This window comes from Anarhichas minor, unplaced genomic scaffold (genome assembly GCF_050575085.1).
Source record: "Anarhichas minor isolate MPS153535 unplaced genomic scaffold, ASM5057508v1 ptg000040l, whole genome shotgun sequence".
NCBI classification, from domain to species: domain Eukaryota; kingdom Metazoa; phylum Chordata; class Actinopteri; order Perciformes; family Anarhichadidae; genus Anarhichas; species Anarhichas minor.
Window position 1 is genome coordinate 8,093,429 of NW_027466486.1, and position 17,106 is coordinate 8,110,534.

A 17,106-nucleotide genomic window follows, 5' to 3' on the forward strand; every position below is an offset into this window, starting at 1 on the left:
ATCAAATAATCAATCAATAAATGACAGTTTGAAGTAGGTTTTACGGGCTCATTTAGAAATTGCTTCCTGCAATACTGAAACAAAGGAGTGATGCAGTTCTGTGAAATATCGGTCTGTGAAGAATTACATATGCATGCAGAATTACGTATGCATTTCTACTGTCTAACAGAAGCTCAGGTACCTGCAGAAATGCTTTCAGTTCTCTCAAGGCGTTCGCTCCGAGTACTCATTGTAGCTTAAATGTGGAGGGTAGAGCCCGAGGTGGTGCTGTCTCCAGTTACCCGTTTAAAAGTCTTTTGTGTGGTTGGATTGGTTTGGCGGTGGAGACGGAGATGGTTCTCTGCCGCTGTATTTTTCTCACTCGTTTTGTCTCTGCTGTTTGTTTTAAAAATACCTGTTTTAACAGTATACAGACACGCATGGCTGTGTGGGGTCTGAGTGAGCCAGACGGAGGATAATGGCATATGTAACAGATGAGTCATTTAGCAGGAGTTGAAGGACCTAAAACCACAGCACTGAGTCTTACTCTTACTCAACGCAAGTAGCTTCTGGCTGTTTTTTATTTGCACAGTTCCCACCAGGTTGTATTTTTAGTATGTATACTTTTACCAAGTACTGCTGTCTAGAAGTTTATTTGGGTAAACAATATTCATTTTAACCTGCGTTGATTGTTTTTTTTTTAAATTAAAGTATCCTTGTTAAAGTTTTGAAAGATGTGGAAGTAATGCAGCTGGAAAATGTAATTAACAGTAAATACATTTTTAATGTTTCTGAATAATTTGGACGCAGCTTATAGAGCAACATAGATGAGGTGTCCCAGTGACAGGGTGACAGTGAGCGAGCACGCTCAATACCAGGACCCTAAAATTGAAGCAGCTAAATGGAATGCAGTAGTTATCAATTACACCTGTGCTTTTCCCTACTGTGACATGTCACAATGTATTTGTGAAAATGGGTAAAATGTATGTATAGATAGTGATTATAAGCCTGGTGTCTGAATTTCAGTGCAACCTCTAGTTTTTTCCCCCACACGTGGAAACATTTGCATCTGTTATTAGATACTCTATTGCAGTGCCTGTTCAGGACGTGCCCGTTAGGAGCTCATGCGCTTCAGGAACGCCCGATTGCATGGCTCCCGGCATTACTACTCGCAGCGTTCTCAAGAACAGCTCAACGCCAATTGACTTCGGGTTGTGGCGTTCGTATATATCGGATGGACCGTTCTCCAGATATGCGAAGGACAGACGGATGGAGATTCCTATCTTTATAGTTCGATTAGATGGCCTTCGCCACTGCTCGTTTTCCTTGAAGCTTAACGAGCCTTATATTGAATCAAAATGTAATAATAAAAAAGGGCACTTCTGCTATTAAATCTTGTGTAGATGGTGAGACATCAGTAGTGTGTCAGAGCAAACTGTTCTCGTCTTTTCTTTGAGCTCTGTGTTCTTCTTTTATTCTACCCGTCCTCGACCAGCGACACTTTATTCATCTGTCATCTTTTCCTTTTAAAGTCACGTCTGTCTTTCTCTCTCTCCGTCGTGTGTGTGTGTGTGTGTGTGTGTGTGTGTGTGTGTGTGTGTGTGTGTGTGTGTGTGTGTGTGTGTGTGTGTGTGTGTGTGTGTGTGTGTGTGTGTGTGTGTGTGTGTGTGTGTGTGTGTGTGTGTGTGTGTGTGTGTGAATATGACCCCGGGAGTGCGGAGTGGTTCTTCCATTTTGCATTAGCAAACAGCTCATAGCTTGGATATTAATACGGCACAGATTTATGGATTCAACACATTTCGTCACTACAACTAGTGGTGTTGCAAAGAGGACAGTGTGGGTGTGTACAGTATTTGTGTGTGTGTTGCAGCTGAATGGGGGCCATTGTGTGTGTTTTGTTTTCAGAGGGTCTAGGCGATTTGATATATGTCAGTCGGATGGGGAGTAGGGAAGGGAAAAGTGGCGCCAGCTCTGGCCCGCTTTGGGGGACGAACTTATTAAAGTCCCTAAAAACTAATTTCTCAAAATCCCCCCTCATCCTGAGAGACTGCCTCACTTATCACTGGTACAGTGCTGCATTGTCTCAGCTGGACTCCCAGTGTTTGCTCTGTTTAGTGTGTGAGTCTCTGGTCTCAATGCGTGTGAAAGTCTACGGGTAGTCATAGGTTTGTGTGTGTGTGTGTGTGTGTGTGTGCCCGTGTATACACATCTCAGCGAAATTGTCCTTCATGTAGGAGACTGCAGATGCTCACTGCTCTTTCCCTACAAGCTATTATACTAATACACACACACACACACACACACACACACACACACACACACACACACACAGAAAGCAATGATGGTTCAGCTCAGTTCTATTCTTAGCTTTGCCTTGAATAATTCATTGACTGCAGCCAGAATAGAGGTGGCATAGAGAGGCGCACACACACACAAACGGTACCACATGCCTGCATTCAGGACGTGGACAAAAAAAGCAGGAGTACCAGCTCAGGACGGCAACAACACAAACTGGGACCTCAGAAATGACAGTAGAGTTAAATCAACATCCTTGTGACGGTCTCTGAACAGGACTGAGATATATACTGTATCACTGAGAGCTGCCATATCAGAATATTAGGACTGGCCCCTCTTACTCCATTAGTCGACAAATCGTTTCAGTTCAGGTCTCAGTTGATTTAGATTTCTTTAGTGGATACGTCTTTTTTTTATGCTTTTGTTTACATCGACTCAGGTTGTTTTAAAATCGACAAATGTCTTTAGTCAACTTAAAAAAAACACAAAATGCTTTAATGTCTGTCATTAAATGATTACATCTACTCTAACGTGAGGGTGTGTGTCTGTCTGTAACAGGCTCTGGATGTGGACCGAAGTGTTCTGTACAAGATGAAGAAGTCTGTGAAGGCCATCTACACGTCTGGTCTAGGTGAGTTCCCCCGTCTGTCCTCTATGCCGGGATTTTCATTTCCTTATCTTAGCACTCTCGCTGTAGTTTTTCATAACATGTTTCTCTCTTTGATATACAAAAAAAAAGAAGATTTTTCTGTTTTCACAAGATAATTGGTTTCAATACAAAAGTGCACAATGGATTGAAAATGGAAATGATTACTAATTGCATTTTCTATTCTGAGGCAGACGTAGAGAGGATAGCCGTGTGTGTGTGTTATTACCATGGTCATTGTGGCTGCTTGTGACAGTGTTGGGTGTTTCCAGTGTCTTTTGTCCGGCCTGCCTGACAGAACCCCGCTGAGAGAGGGAGAGAGAGGGAGAGAGACCTCTGAACAATGTGCTGAGCATGTCTTTTTCAGAACAGTGTGAGCACTGTTCAGACCAGAGGGGACAGCTGTCTGATCCAGACCCCCCAAAGGAACAGCTGGGGAGGGGCGCACGCTGTGTCTGTGTGTGTGGCTGCTGAGGCATGGACACACTCACCTTCTCACCTCACTGTGCATTTACATACATGATGTGCCTTTTTGTCGCTACCAGACTCGGAACCTCTATTGTGTCACCCCATGACGTGAACGGCTGACATTGTGAGTGTGTACGAGCGTGTACGTCTCACCCTGTTCAGCTGCTAGAATGAATGCCCCTGATGTTGATAAATTACCTTCATTTGAATGTGTGTGTGGTTAGTGCAGCAGGATACACACACTTACACACACACACGTGAATTGTAGGTGTTTTAAATTTGTTTTCATTATGAACAAGATCATCTGCTGTAGGAAAAATTGGGTAGAAGCAAATCTACCTTTTAGCCCATTTACTACCGTTACTGTATATTTAAAGCTGCACCGATCAATATTAATGATGGATGTGGGTTAAAGTAACATAATCAAGTCTAGTTCACTCAGTTTAGACTTTTCAAATTGATCAGCAGTAAAACATTAACTAAAACACACTGGTGAGGTCCATTAAGCAAATACAAGCTCATATATAAACACTGCAACTTGATTTTAAATGTAAAGAAAAAAATATCATCAATGAAAATGAACCCAGAGCTTAAGTAATGGATAACGAGGGGTTCATTATCTGGAAGTAATGGACGACGTGGAGGCCAGAACCCTCTCTCTGAAGGCCATTCGTATCTGAAAATAGACATCTGGGAGGGCATTATCCCGCTTCTACCATGGGGAATTATCAACAACATAAAAATAAAGATCATCCCATATAACTTTTATGCAATGCAAACATTGTTGACTGCTCCAGTAAATTGGACAGACCTTATGCTCGCAAGATTCAAAGTCGGTAACATTGCGTACGGTTGAGAAATACTAAACACAATGTTTGAGTATATGCTGACGCGTATAAAGCGAAGAATGAAAGCACAGCATTTGTATTCATATTCTTCAAAGAGGATACAGCCTGAATAATGAGGCACACAACAGGAAGCCTCAACACTGACTGCCTCACTACTCCGAGAATACATTCTGTCCTGGTAGAACTGGCTGTCGAGCCCAAAACCGTGGAAGCATATTTTATCGCCGATGACGTGAGGAATACTAATGACGAGGAGGTGAGGGGAAGATGGAGGTTTGGCTAGAACGGCAGAGGCTGAGCAAGCAAAGTAGCCTCGTATACCAGAGAGTTAGAAAGAGATGGGAAATGTGAACGAAAGATACTGGGAAAGCTGTACAGACCCGTGTTGCTGCAGGGGCCTGTCAGCCTGTCAGCTTGTGGGTTTTGATGAATAAACCAGCAGCAGCATCTCAAACCCCCGAAGAACCCGGAGCTGATCGAGCACAGCCGCTCGGACAGACCTGCCAAAGCTGCCGAACAGATAAAGAATCGAGGCGGACGAGTGAGCGGCGTGTTCCTGCTGCTGCGCCTATAGAGCTGAGCAGGATAGAGTTGCTGAATAATGCAGCACTTAGCCATCTGGGCTGACCTTCTCCTTCTGATCATACCGTTCTCTCTTGGCTGCAAGGTAACCAATACAATGAGACTTCCACAAGCTTAAATGTAATCAAACTGGACGGATGTCTGAGGAACACGATCAGATGAGACACTGAAATGCAGGATGGAGTCGTCTGTGGGTAAAGGGTCTTCTCTCGGTGCAAGTGGACGTGGAGCCCGGTGTTGTTTTCTTACCGTCTGTGGAGAGATTTTGAATTGATCGAAGGCCGCACATTGTTTTAGTGAGCGTCAGAGCGTCAACCGACCTGATGGAGCCTAGTGTGAGGGAGAGACCGAGAGAGGAAGCAGAGGCCAGTCTGGTGATTTAAAGTGTGTGTGTGTGTGTGTGTGTGTGTGTGTGTGTGTGTGTGTGTGTGTGTGTGTGTGTGTGTGTGTGTGTGTGTGTGTGTGTGTGTGTGTGTGTGTGTGTGTGTGTGTGTGTGTGTGTGTGTGTGTGTGTGTGTGTGTGTGTGTGTGTGTGTGTGTGTGTAAGAGAAGACGCTGCAAAACCAGCCTGCAAACTGTTTGTCATGTTTTTTTCCTCCGTGTGTGTTTGAGAGGGAAGATACAGTAAAGGATGTTAGATATTAGCAAGCCATTTATGCAGGTTGTAAAAGTGTGTGTTTATGTGTGTGTTCAACCGCGTCATGGCCTCTGTCCTCCAGTAAACACACAGTCATCGTTTCCTGAGGTCAAGCAAAAAGGAATCCTTTTTCCTGTCTCTCACACACACACACACACACACACACACACCACTAACCGCCATGCTACCTTTCAAGCGTTTCTCTAAACCTGAAACTGTTTTATTTTGCTTGTCATTTAGGTGTGGAAAAAGTGTGTACAATATAAACGAAAGTAGGTAAATGGTGTAAATGCAGATGAACACCCAGCATTTAATTATTTTTTAATTAAGTCAGAAATTACAATTAAGAAATGAATGGAGCTCTCAGATGCTAATTGAACTCTTAATGAGTTATTTTCTGAAAGGCAAGGCACTCTAGGAAGACTAGGTAAAATAAACAATATGTTTCATGTTGCAGATGCCTCAATAGTTTTAAAGATGGAGTTTAGCAGGTCCTCAAATACATCTGAGGCGTCCATCTTCTTATATACAGTCTATGGGCATCACAAGATGATCAACAGGGAGTAAAGCAATAAATGTCTGTCCTTTAATCTTTGCTTATTTTTGTTGTACTGATGATTAGGGGTCTCAAGTAAAAATTGTTTTAAGGGTTGTTGTTGTTTGTCTGGAGCCACTAATCGAAAAGAAAAAGTTAAAGAAGAGGGTGTAGTTTTTAGAGTGACTCTCTTATAACCATGCAAAGCCCTTGTTTCTGTAAGGAAGCCCCTGAACACCGGGTTGCTGTATTGGAGATGTTTAGGCAACATGCAGAGCAGCACTTCATTAGCAGGTTTTGTTTACAGTGTAAACTAAAAGAAAAGGCCGCCTCTGTCTCTCTCTGCCATCCCACTTATATGAACTATAATATCGAGGTCCAGAGCTGCTCTGTGCTGCAGGCTGCATGCGTGATGCGTGAGGTCACGTTACAACGAATACACATGTAACTCACTAAGCAGCCCGGGGGTGGTTTTGGGCTGTTTGTCGGCGCTGAACGGAGCTCTCATGTGCCACTTCTTAAACAACAGCAGACCACCGCCCTGTCGGCCCAGAGCCACCGCCACACAGCTGGAGCTGCTGTGTAAACAGTGTGTGGTGTGTGTGGTGACGGCTGGTGTCTGACACACGACACCTGATTGCGGTTTATTATATCTCCGTACGACACATTTCACTGCTTTGATCCAGAAGCTGTGTTTAATAGGACTTAGTCAAAAATAGTTTAATCGATTTAATTGTCAACAAAATGCAAGAAACCACTTGTTATTTAGGTTTGAGAAGCTGGAGACGGTTCATTTTGCTTAAAGATTATGGACTCATCCCTTTATCGATCGTCATCATTTTTTTTTTGAGATTTCTATGTTTTGGGTTATAAACTTTTTCTTTCTGTTTTCTTAAATGTTACTAGCCGATATTAAAATAATAAATACAGTTAAAATGCAAATAATTCTTTGCCAACATCTGTATAAAGTGCATCACATTAGTAATGTTCAGGCGTAAATCTCAGGTAATGTACATTTTAGAAAACCTCAAACAATCATTTAGATATAATCTACAGAAAGTTATTATTGAACAATTAAATAACCATTTATTTAGTCATTTCATAAGTCAAGTTCAAGATTTATTGTTTCTCTCCGTTTTATATAAATTAAGTAAATATGTATTCAAATGGGATTGGTTTGTTTTATTTAAATAAGCAACTTTGTGTCTCTTCTGTAGTCGTAATGTAGAAGGAACCCTCTCGGGTGCTTTAAACTAGAAGCTGTTAAAAACTCTAATGTTTCTACTTGTGCTCTGAGTCTCACAGGAGCTTCATCATCCAGCTCAGCGGTGGTTTAAATTAGATTTGTCTGATGTGAGGAGGTCGGCAGGTAGTGAGCTTTCCCCTGTTAATAACGTGATGGATATCTCTCTCGTGTGTGTGTGTGTGTGTGAGATATGAAAAGCGGAGTCATTATGTGGCAGCAGGTGTCTTTTAGTTCACACCTCTTTTTCTTCCCTTTCCTCGAATCCTTCCTTCAGCCCGCCGTCGTCTCCGTCACGTCTCTTAGTGACTGTTGTCATAGCAACAGTCCCCGGTGCCCCATCCCTTGCTCCACCGCTGTCCCAGTGGCATTAGCTGTTATCAGCTACCCAGTCTGGCGTGGGGTGAATTAAGTGGAATCACTCTAGGCCTTACCCTGTGCTAGATTAAGTCGACTTTAGACACGCTTGAAGACTTCGTCACTGCTGGTTTTATGGCTTCCTCCTTGACTGGTAACTGACTGTGGGGGTTGTTTAGTTTGGGCGCCGACTCAGTTGATTTTAGTTTTCTTCCTCCTGTGTCTTCAGCCTTTCTTTTGAAATGATCAGAGAGCGAAAGCCCTTAGTTTGACTCCGACAACCTGTCAAAGCTGACCTGTGTGTGTGTGTGTGTGTGTGTGTTTCCCAGCCCATGTAGAGAATGAGGAGCAGTACACTCAGGCCCTGGAGAAGTTTGGAGAAAACTGTGTGTACAGAGATGATCCTGATCTGGGTTCAGCTTTCCTCAAGTTCTCCGTCTTCACCAAGGAGCTCACTGCGCTCTTCAAGAACCTGGTGAGTTAACTATACGGTGCGGTGTGTAAATGTGTGTATCCGTGGGTCAAAGGATTTGGGTAAAATCTTCTGGGATAAAAAAAAAGATTTTCATCCTCTCCCTAATTGTCTGTATCTCCTTGAGTGTGTGTGTGTGTGTGTGTGTGTTCCCTAACACACACACACACTCACACACACTCACACATACCGAGTCCAGCTGGAACTTGAAGCCCTCGGGGAGGTAGCTCTAGTTTTTCCATTGAGAGGGCCAGCGAGCCGCTGCAGCACCAGATATCTGCCGGATCTAAGTCAACCTGATCTGTTAAAGCCAAGGTTTTGTATCGAGGCCAAAGCTTTATTAGACAAATCTGACGCCATCATGTGAGGTCTGTCGCTTCCCCTGGACACTGTATCGACTCACCCCGAGACCAGGAGCTTGGGATTTTATGTTGGTGTCTCAAAACCTTATATTAAAGAAATATGAGCTGCCGCCTGACCTGGGTGTGAAGATGTTATCTCTCCCGGCTTTAGCAAGCTCTCGCTTCCCTAGATTACATGAGCAGCACCACACACAGAGGTTACTTGTCTCATAATGGTTTGGTTTATATTTTTGAAAACTTTTAGAGATGAGCAAAAACTTGGCAAAGTATAAGTAACCCATTGTCCCTCATTTAGCTTATTTAGCCTCTCGTCACCATCATTTACTGAAGGAAACAAGAGACCAAAACTCTTTCTACCTTCAGTGCCTACCTTTATCGTTTAGCTCTTTTCCTGTTTGACACACGCGCACACTCACACACAACACACTAAAAGGGTTGCATCTCGGTAACTTTCAGTCTCCTGCGGGTTTAAATCCTCTGATGTAACCCTTCAACTCTTATCTGTCTCTCTCCTCACCCTCCTCCAGTTCCAAAACATGAACAACATCATCACCTTTCCTCTGGACAGCCTGCTGAAAGGAGACCTGAAGGGAGTCAAAGGGGTAAGGCAACAAACCGGCACGGTATCGTGTTACTCCTCTACCTCACAGGAAGTGCTAAACGTGTAGACGAATCTAGTTCATCCATGTGGTGAAGTTTAATCTGCCAACCTTGACGTTCTGCTGTCGAGGGGATTAACAAGCTGCTCTGATAGAGTAGAGATAGTAGAGTTGAGACGAGATAGTTAATAGAACAGTTGACAGAATACACCCGGCTTCATGAATCGACAAAATCAAAAGCTTCACCCATTGCTGAGCGACGTGTGTTAAAGCATTGGCATGATACCTGCAATAGCTCAACATGATGGAAGTTATTCAAAACCTGCTTGCCATCGCTCAGCATGAAAGCGTTTTAGCACGGGGCCCACAATCATTCAGCATCGCATCGTTTTGCGTTGGAGCATCAGGGTGGACATATTACCAGTGACACATGGAGGATTTGGGATTTTATCATCCAAATGAATGAATTTGTGTCTAAAGATTCTTTAAAACCTTCCGAGCCCAAGTTGTCTCTACGAGGTATCAAAATAAAGACACGAACACAAAAAAATAATTGTTTGAGGTTGACCAACAGGCCATTTACCCAAAACTAACCCTAACCCAAATCTGATTTATCTGAGAGAGACTCGGACTCTTGGGACTTGTTTGAAATATTTGGATACTAGTGCAGAAACAATATCTAAGTTTCGGTACCAATTGCAAAGGTGTTTTAATACCTCACATTCAAAGATATAAACATGTTTTTTGTTAGAATCCTTCTCTTTTCTCTTAACAAAGGATCCAGAGTTCACAACACAAACAGGCAAACAAGAACTTTTCCTTAAAAACAATCCTTTTTATTAGAGAGCTGACAGTATAGAGATCCCAGGAACCGAAGGTAGAGAAAGACGGGGAATAACATGCAACTGTGCTCCTTGTCCAGACTTTACAGTTCATGGTGCCTTAAACCCATAGCCCATAGGACAGTTTCCAATACTCCAGACACATTTCGGTCTGTACCAAAAAAACGTCTTGAGGTTCAGTACACGGCCGCTAGTCAGCCAGTCGGGTCATCTGCGTCCACCAAACGGACTAAACCCAGACAGACGGCTCTGTAATGCAATCAGCACTTGTTACTGTCCGTGGCAGTCTGTGACCTTTCCCCTCTCCAGACACGTGATTGGCTGCAGCCTCCAACGAGCTATGATGCGATTAAGACGGCTCTCTAATGAGGCTGGTTGTCCCCGTGACACTGAATCGCTCGGCTCTCTCTTGACTTTTACGTTCGTCTCTCGAGTGTGATCTTTTCTTTTCAGCCTCGATCTGATTCGGTGATTTCCTTTCTTAGTCTCTCTCTTAACCCCACTCGTCTGTCTCCATCGTTCTTCCCCTCCTTGTCTCCTTCACTCTGTCACCCCCCCCCCCCACCTCCTCACTCTGGCAGCCAGTCACATCTGTAATGCTTACCCACTTAATGCTCATTAGCCCGCTGATGATTCTCATCACCCCAGTGACATGGGGGCTAATGAGCTGCCGGTTATTTCATAACCCAGGACACACACACACACTCACACACACTCGCATAAAGCACATAAAGGAGAAGTGGGAGAAAGAGTCGTCTAGAAATGAAATGATGGCTTATTTCTCTCATTTGTCTTTGTTCACTGCTGCACCCGTCTCCTAACCTGTTGCTCACCTCCACAGCCCAAGGCTTTTCCCTTGTCCATCCCGTATCCTTCATCGTCTTCCTCCCCCTCCTCCTCCTCTGTTATTATCCTGCTTCTTCGCTCCTGTCCTCTCCCGGGGGGGAAGTACCTGTTCGGAGAGGGGGAAGCAGAAAGAAGTCCAGACCTGCATGAAAGGCTGTTTAGACTGCAGTGAGAGAAGGAAGGAGAGTAGGATGAAGTAATGGGTTGATATGGATCTCATTCACGAGGGATGTATTTAGTCTATTGAGAGAAAATATACAAAATACAACTTGAGTAAATGTCCGTATTCTACATTTATATTTACAAGTTTATTGCTCTAAATTAACCCTTTTTTGAGAAGCTTCTTCTGCATAAACATGTCTAAAAATATGTTATGTATAAAAATTTTCTTTCAATGCATAAAATAGCAATCTGGTATCTTTGAATGCTGACGGCTGTGTGATCAGCTGAAATAGCCACCAGTCCTCTTGTTTGATTTAACTCAGGACTTTATGGCTTTGTGGTGGCCGTTGTTCCTTCTGGAGCTTGTTCATATTCTGCCGGTGCCGTCTTTGGCAGTGAGTGCGATGAACTGACCCCGAGGGAGGCGGCCGCTAATGGCTGATTAGAGGGCTGCCTCCTAGCAACCCGTCACTGCTGTTACTCAGAGAAAAATCTAACATTTTCCACCTCGTCTAACTCCGTGGTCCTTTCACCACAGACGGCAATTTGTATTTCATAGGTGAAGTGTTCTTTTGTGCGACATGAATATTGAACTTTACTCAGGACACAGCTCAGTTAGTGCAGCACTAGCATAAAAGGCTGGGGTGGGGTCCCTGGAAGACCCAGTAGTGTGTTTTTACTGAAGTTAAACACACACTCCAGTCGGTGGGAAAATGGAAAGTGCTGAGTCCACCAAACATTTCTGCCAACGGCGGACTTTCGTAATGGACGCCGGCATGATGTCATGCCTGCAGCCGACCCTCTCGTCCTCTGTCTGCGATCCTAGCCCACCATGAGTCATATCAGCTTATCACTGTTCTCTTACAGTGTCTGGATAGTTGCCATTGTGTTTGTGTAAGTACGGAGTGAGAGGAGGGGGGGGACTTTGGGCTCCTGTACTCTTTTCTCATGATCGCTGTTTGAGAGTTTAGATAAGAGCAGATTACAAATGGAGGCTTTTCCTCATTAGTTTGCACACTCTGCTATCAACTACAACATCTGCAGCATCAGCAGTTTTTACAGTTACTGAACCGGGGATTTGCAAACAGCAGAAGTTTCAGATTCAGATTCAGTCAGTCCAGCTAAATTGTAATTGTCTTTTTGTTCGGGTTTTGAGATGTCGAGTCTCCTAGTTTTCTGCCTCCACTCCTAATATGACGGCGCTAGTTTGTGGCATGAAAAAGGACAAAAACAAAATGGTAAAATCTGGTAAAAATGTCCTGGTTGCTTAATACTTTCTACGCTGAAATACTCCCTGTGGACTATCCAGAGCAATATTCAGTCAATTAACAATCGTCAAGTAGAGAATTAATCTGCAACGATTTTGATAATTGTTCAATTCATTTTTCAAATGACAACAATTCTTGGTTTCTTGTGATATTAGATTGAATTTCTTTGGACTGGAAGTGTTTTTTTTTTTTTTTTTTTTACTGATCCCTAGAAGTGTTCACGTCCACAAGTGCTACAGATCCAAACTAAACTCTGCCTTCGGTGCTGCTGACCAGGTTAAGTCCATTCATTACTGCAGTGGAAAAAGGTGTGCGGAATCTGCAACAGGAAGTGCTATTCCTGGACATGTGTAGGAAGGTAGGAAGAGGTGATACATTTGCCAATGGAGGCCCCTGTCAAGGGCATGACATTCCTCCTCCGTCCTCTGGATTCATGCAGCCAGAATGAGGACGCTGAGAGCTCGCTCGTCTCTCTCGGAGTTATTTGCCCCGTGCCTTGGCCTATTCTGCCCAGCGATGCCTGATTCTGGTATTTTTAGCCATTGTTACCATTTTCTCCTCTCTCTGGCTCTGACATTTCCTTCCGCTCACCCTCTATTTTCTCTCTGGCTCTCTCTTGACCTACAGTACATTCTTTTTGTGACTTCCTCACTTGCTTTGGCTTTTTTTTCTTCACTGACTTGTTCTATCACTTTGGTGTTCAGCTTTTTTTTCTTATTTTTGTCTTTTCTGCTCTCTTTCCTCTGGTGGTTTCTGCCCTTGAGCTGGTTGACTGAATGGCCGAGTGGTCCTTGGCGCAGTGAACCAGACCGTGATCATGTGGGCTAACGGGTTGACCCTCTGCTGTTGAAGCGGAGGTCAACCGCGGGAGCACAGTCGTCCCTGGAGTTTTAACAATGCACTAAAGCCATAAGCTGTCTGTCCAGCCGAACAGCAAAATGTGTGCTTTTCACATTCATGTGCAGAAATGCCCAGAATGCCAGATATGAGTGCTGCTTAGGGTTTAAATAGTGTCCATACCAGGATGCAGCAGGTGCTTACTGTGGTTTTTGGAAAGAGAACATTTGAGTTAAATGTAATATAATTCTCTTGATTAGTCGTTGTTATTGTTGCACGCTGTTGTGCAGATTTTCTTGGTGTTCTAGTTTCAGGCAACAATTAATTTGGTCGAATTGTATTTTCGAGGGAGTGACACGGCCAATTGCGGCCAGTAATCTCTCCTTTTGTTTGTCACAATCCCTGTTTAATCAGCGCCACAGTGTTAGGGGTGTTGTTTAATCAAGCGCCTTGCTCAAGCAGCTGTTGAAGGCGCAACTGTGATGATGAGACATCAGCGTTGCCTGTTGTCGATGTGACCAGAGGGATCGCGCTACAAATGCCAAGAAACAATTTCACCGCGCTCCTGCCTTCAGAAAAACCCTCCACAGTTGCCTCGCCCTGCTCCCTGCTGAGACAGCTGAGGGCTGCTTTGCATCTGCGAGGAGGATGATTCAGCTTACTGAGTCACATCGTGTTGAAACACACACACACACACACACACACACACACACACACACACACACACACACGCACACACACACACACACGCATATAGCTTTGCTCATTAGTGGTTGAAAAAGAAAAGTGTTTTTTCTGAACATGTGACAGTTGGTAAGCAGTGAGAGTGATCTTTGTGATTCCTGGTGGCCTTATGATGGTGTTATTCCTAAATGTATTTGAAATGTAAAAAACAAAGATCACAGAGCCCAAAGCGACACCCCAAAGGTTTTCACTTTGCGATGATGTAAAATTATGTTTGTTTTTTTCTCTTAATTGAAACAATGAATCAAATATCAAAAGTTCTTTACTCTGCAAACAGCAGTTGACAAAAAACTCTCACCACATGAGAGCTTTCTGTAATATCAAAAAATGCCGTTGAGTCATTTTCTGTTGATTAATTTAAGCTTTCTGCTTGTTTTTCACAGGATCTGAAAAAGCCTTTCGACAAAGCCTGGAAGGACTACGAAACAAAAGCGTAAGAAACCTAATGAGTCTACTTTTTTACTTATTTTCCATAAATGGAACCAGTTTGTTGGTTGATGCAACATAACCCAGTGATCATTTGTTTGAATTGATCAATTCAGCAGATCAAACTATCGTCTGAACTTGTCAGTTAGTGTGTTAAAATGAAATGCGCAGTATGTCTTGTCTCGACTAACCGCTCTCCCCCTCTAACTTCCCCCCTGTGATGATCTGTTAGCACGTGCTCGATGGTGTGAATAACCATCACTTCTCCACCTCCACACTCAGACACCGTTTCCACTGTCAGACCCTCGTGATTGTGCATGCAAAGAACACATGACATCTTATAGCACTTTCATATATTTTACAAGCTGCAAAGGACATTCTTTACTGAAAGGGTAATACATCTTCTCTCTCTGGTCAGACAGTACTGGCTTTGTCCTGACATCGAGAGTTCAGCCGGATGCTATGTGACTGTTTTTGAACGACCCGACTTATTCTTATGATTTGACTCTATTGATGGAGAACAGAAGACATCAATAGAGTCCAGTTTTCTGCCTGATTGGGAAAACCACCCAAACACCCAATTGTATCTCGCCGCTCTTCCTCGTCAACGATCCTCTGGTCTTCTCCGATCTCTCTGCTTGTTTGCAGTTTTTAAATGCTCAGGCACAAAAAGATAAATTATTTTGTCTCAACACAGCATTGCTTTCTGATTCCCTAATTTGGTTTGCAAGCTCTTTGCATGTGACAACCCACGTTTGAATTCAGTTTTCAGTGTGTTGTCTCACTTTGAATGCTGTTGATTCAGGAAGAGTGTTTGTAATTACTAAAATCAGACCGATCTCCAGATTCTTCTGTCTTCATTTCCTCATATGGGTGAATTACTTCCTGAACTGACAGAACTGAAAGTGACTGGATTTTTACCGCGATCATCAGTTGAACAACTGTCAGTTTGGCTGGCTGCCAAAAAGCCTGGCGAACATGTGCCTCTCTATTAGTCGCAGCTCTGATGATGCTGTAACGCTGTCAGGGCTGAAGATTCATGTGCTGACAAAGGCCCGCAGTGAATGACATGAAATTAGGCTTTTATGCACCGGCAAAATGGCACATTTACAACCAAAACTAACGGCTGTTGGAACTTACGCCATTTGTCTCTGGCTTTCCAACCGTGTCTAAGACTTTTATCTTGGTGAAAAACAAAACTGCTTTATTTTTTTGGAAAAGCATGAAGAGAGAACAAACTGACAACTGTCTTTTCCCCACGGTGACTCACCGTTGATATCGTTAAACAAACAAACCTCAAAGTTGGCATTCTTTCACAACAGCACACTCCGCACAGCCAAACGGCACATGACACGAGATATTGTGCAACAGCACTAATGCAGAAGAATAATTTTTCTTTTTCTTTTTTTAAAGTGGTGTAACATCATGAATCATGGTATAAAGGGAGCAGTTGAGAAGGAATACTCAAGGAATAGTTTCACAATTCGGAAAACACTTATTCGCTTACCGGCCGAAGTTTTGCTTAAATATGAAGCTACAGCCAGGAGACGGTTGTCTATTTCAGTCTGTATCCTAAACAAAGACAACAGCTAGCCTATCAGCACAGATTAAGCTCACTTAATAACATGCTATATCTTCTTTGTGTCATACATTCAAAAATGTAAAAACAACAGTATGTGGTTCTCATCTAACGCTCTGCAAGTAAGCAAATACCGTGTATTTCCCATAAATGTCTTCCTTTAGTACCCTATTTCTTTATGACTAGTTGATACTTTTATATTATAACAATATGTTTTAGAAGATGACTCATGCAGCTCCACCACTTTGATTTTTCCCTCTTTAAAGTTGAGTTGTGCAATGACCTTTTTGTATGCATTTGTCTCGTCACATATTGTGCTGAGCCTAGCTGCAGGTCAAACGGATAGCACAGTCGAACGTGAGGGAGTGAAGTCTGTCTTGATGCACATGAACCAGGCTGAACGGCTCTCGAGCGGCTTGCGGACAGCGACGGCCTCGTCCCGTCTCTCCGATAGGGAACAAACTGCTGCATATGCTGTCAGAAAAACAGCATATGGAAAAGAATGCCCTGTTGCATGGTCTGGTGCCTCCCCTCCGCTGTGTATGTTGCCTGTTCAGAGATATTGAATGGAGAGTTTGTGGTCTTTGGGAAAAATCAGCCCTAAATACTGACTGTCAGGTAACCTGTTGTTTTTCTAATATTGTTTGCTTGTGCCTTCCCTTTTAAACCCTAAACCCACACTTAACCCTAAGTATCTCTACATGTATTACCTCCACTTTAAAATGACCCAACTGTGCATATGAACCCCCCCCCCCCGTTCATGGATGTGCGGTGTGCTCTTTGACCCCTGTGATGTCACTTCCTACCAGCACCAAGATAGAGAAGGAGAAGAAGGAGCACGCGAGGCAGCACGGGATGATCAGGACGGAAATCAGTGGGGCAGAAATCGCCGAGGAGATGGAGAAGGAGAGGAGATTCTTCCAGCTGCAGATGTGTGAGGTTAGTCGACCAATGACTGACAATGTCACCACAGTTAGTCAACAAGTAATTCATAATGAATCTTCAATGTGAAATGCAATATGCATTGTAAAATGATAGAAATGGAACTCCTGCTTTCAGAGATTGCGTCTAACAGGATGTAGAGGTTTTGGGGGAAAAAAACTTTTTTTACTGGCTAGTTTCTGCAAAGATCTGTCAAACTTAGGTAAAGGTCGTATATTTCAGAATGGGTTTATAGCCTTTTGGAATTCAGATTACATTTAGTGCGGTTGTGCGGTCTGGACCTCTTTGATGTTTTACTTGAAAGCAGAAGACTTTTGCTTTGAAGCGTCTGGATTTGAGATGAAAGGGATGTGTATGTTTGAGATGGAGTCCGAGTTTGTTTTTCCTCTGACTGATCCCGGCCTCACCCTGTCTGACTAAATCTGTATTCAATATGT

At 43.4% G+C, this 17,106-nt stretch overlaps 1 protein-coding gene across 1 annotated transcript in view; it reads left to right on the forward strand.

Moving 5' to 3' along the window:
* LOC142968139 (arf-GAP with SH3 domain, ANK repeat and PH domain-containing protein 2-like) overlaps positions 1-17,106 on the forward strand; it is a 31,959-nt gene that overhangs the window by 13,207 nt on the left and 1,646 nt on the right. Inside the window, exons 2-6 of the mRNA XM_076107904.1 lie at positions 2,833-2,905; positions 7,920-8,065; positions 8,952-9,026; positions 14,106-14,155; positions 16,537-16,666. Coding sequence (XP_075964019.1) covers positions 2,833-2,905; positions 7,920-8,065; positions 8,952-9,026; positions 14,106-14,155; positions 16,537-16,666 — 474 coding nt within the window. The remainder of the gene's footprint in view (positions 1-2,832; positions 2,906-7,919; positions 8,066-8,951; positions 9,027-14,105; positions 14,156-16,536; positions 16,667-17,106) is intronic.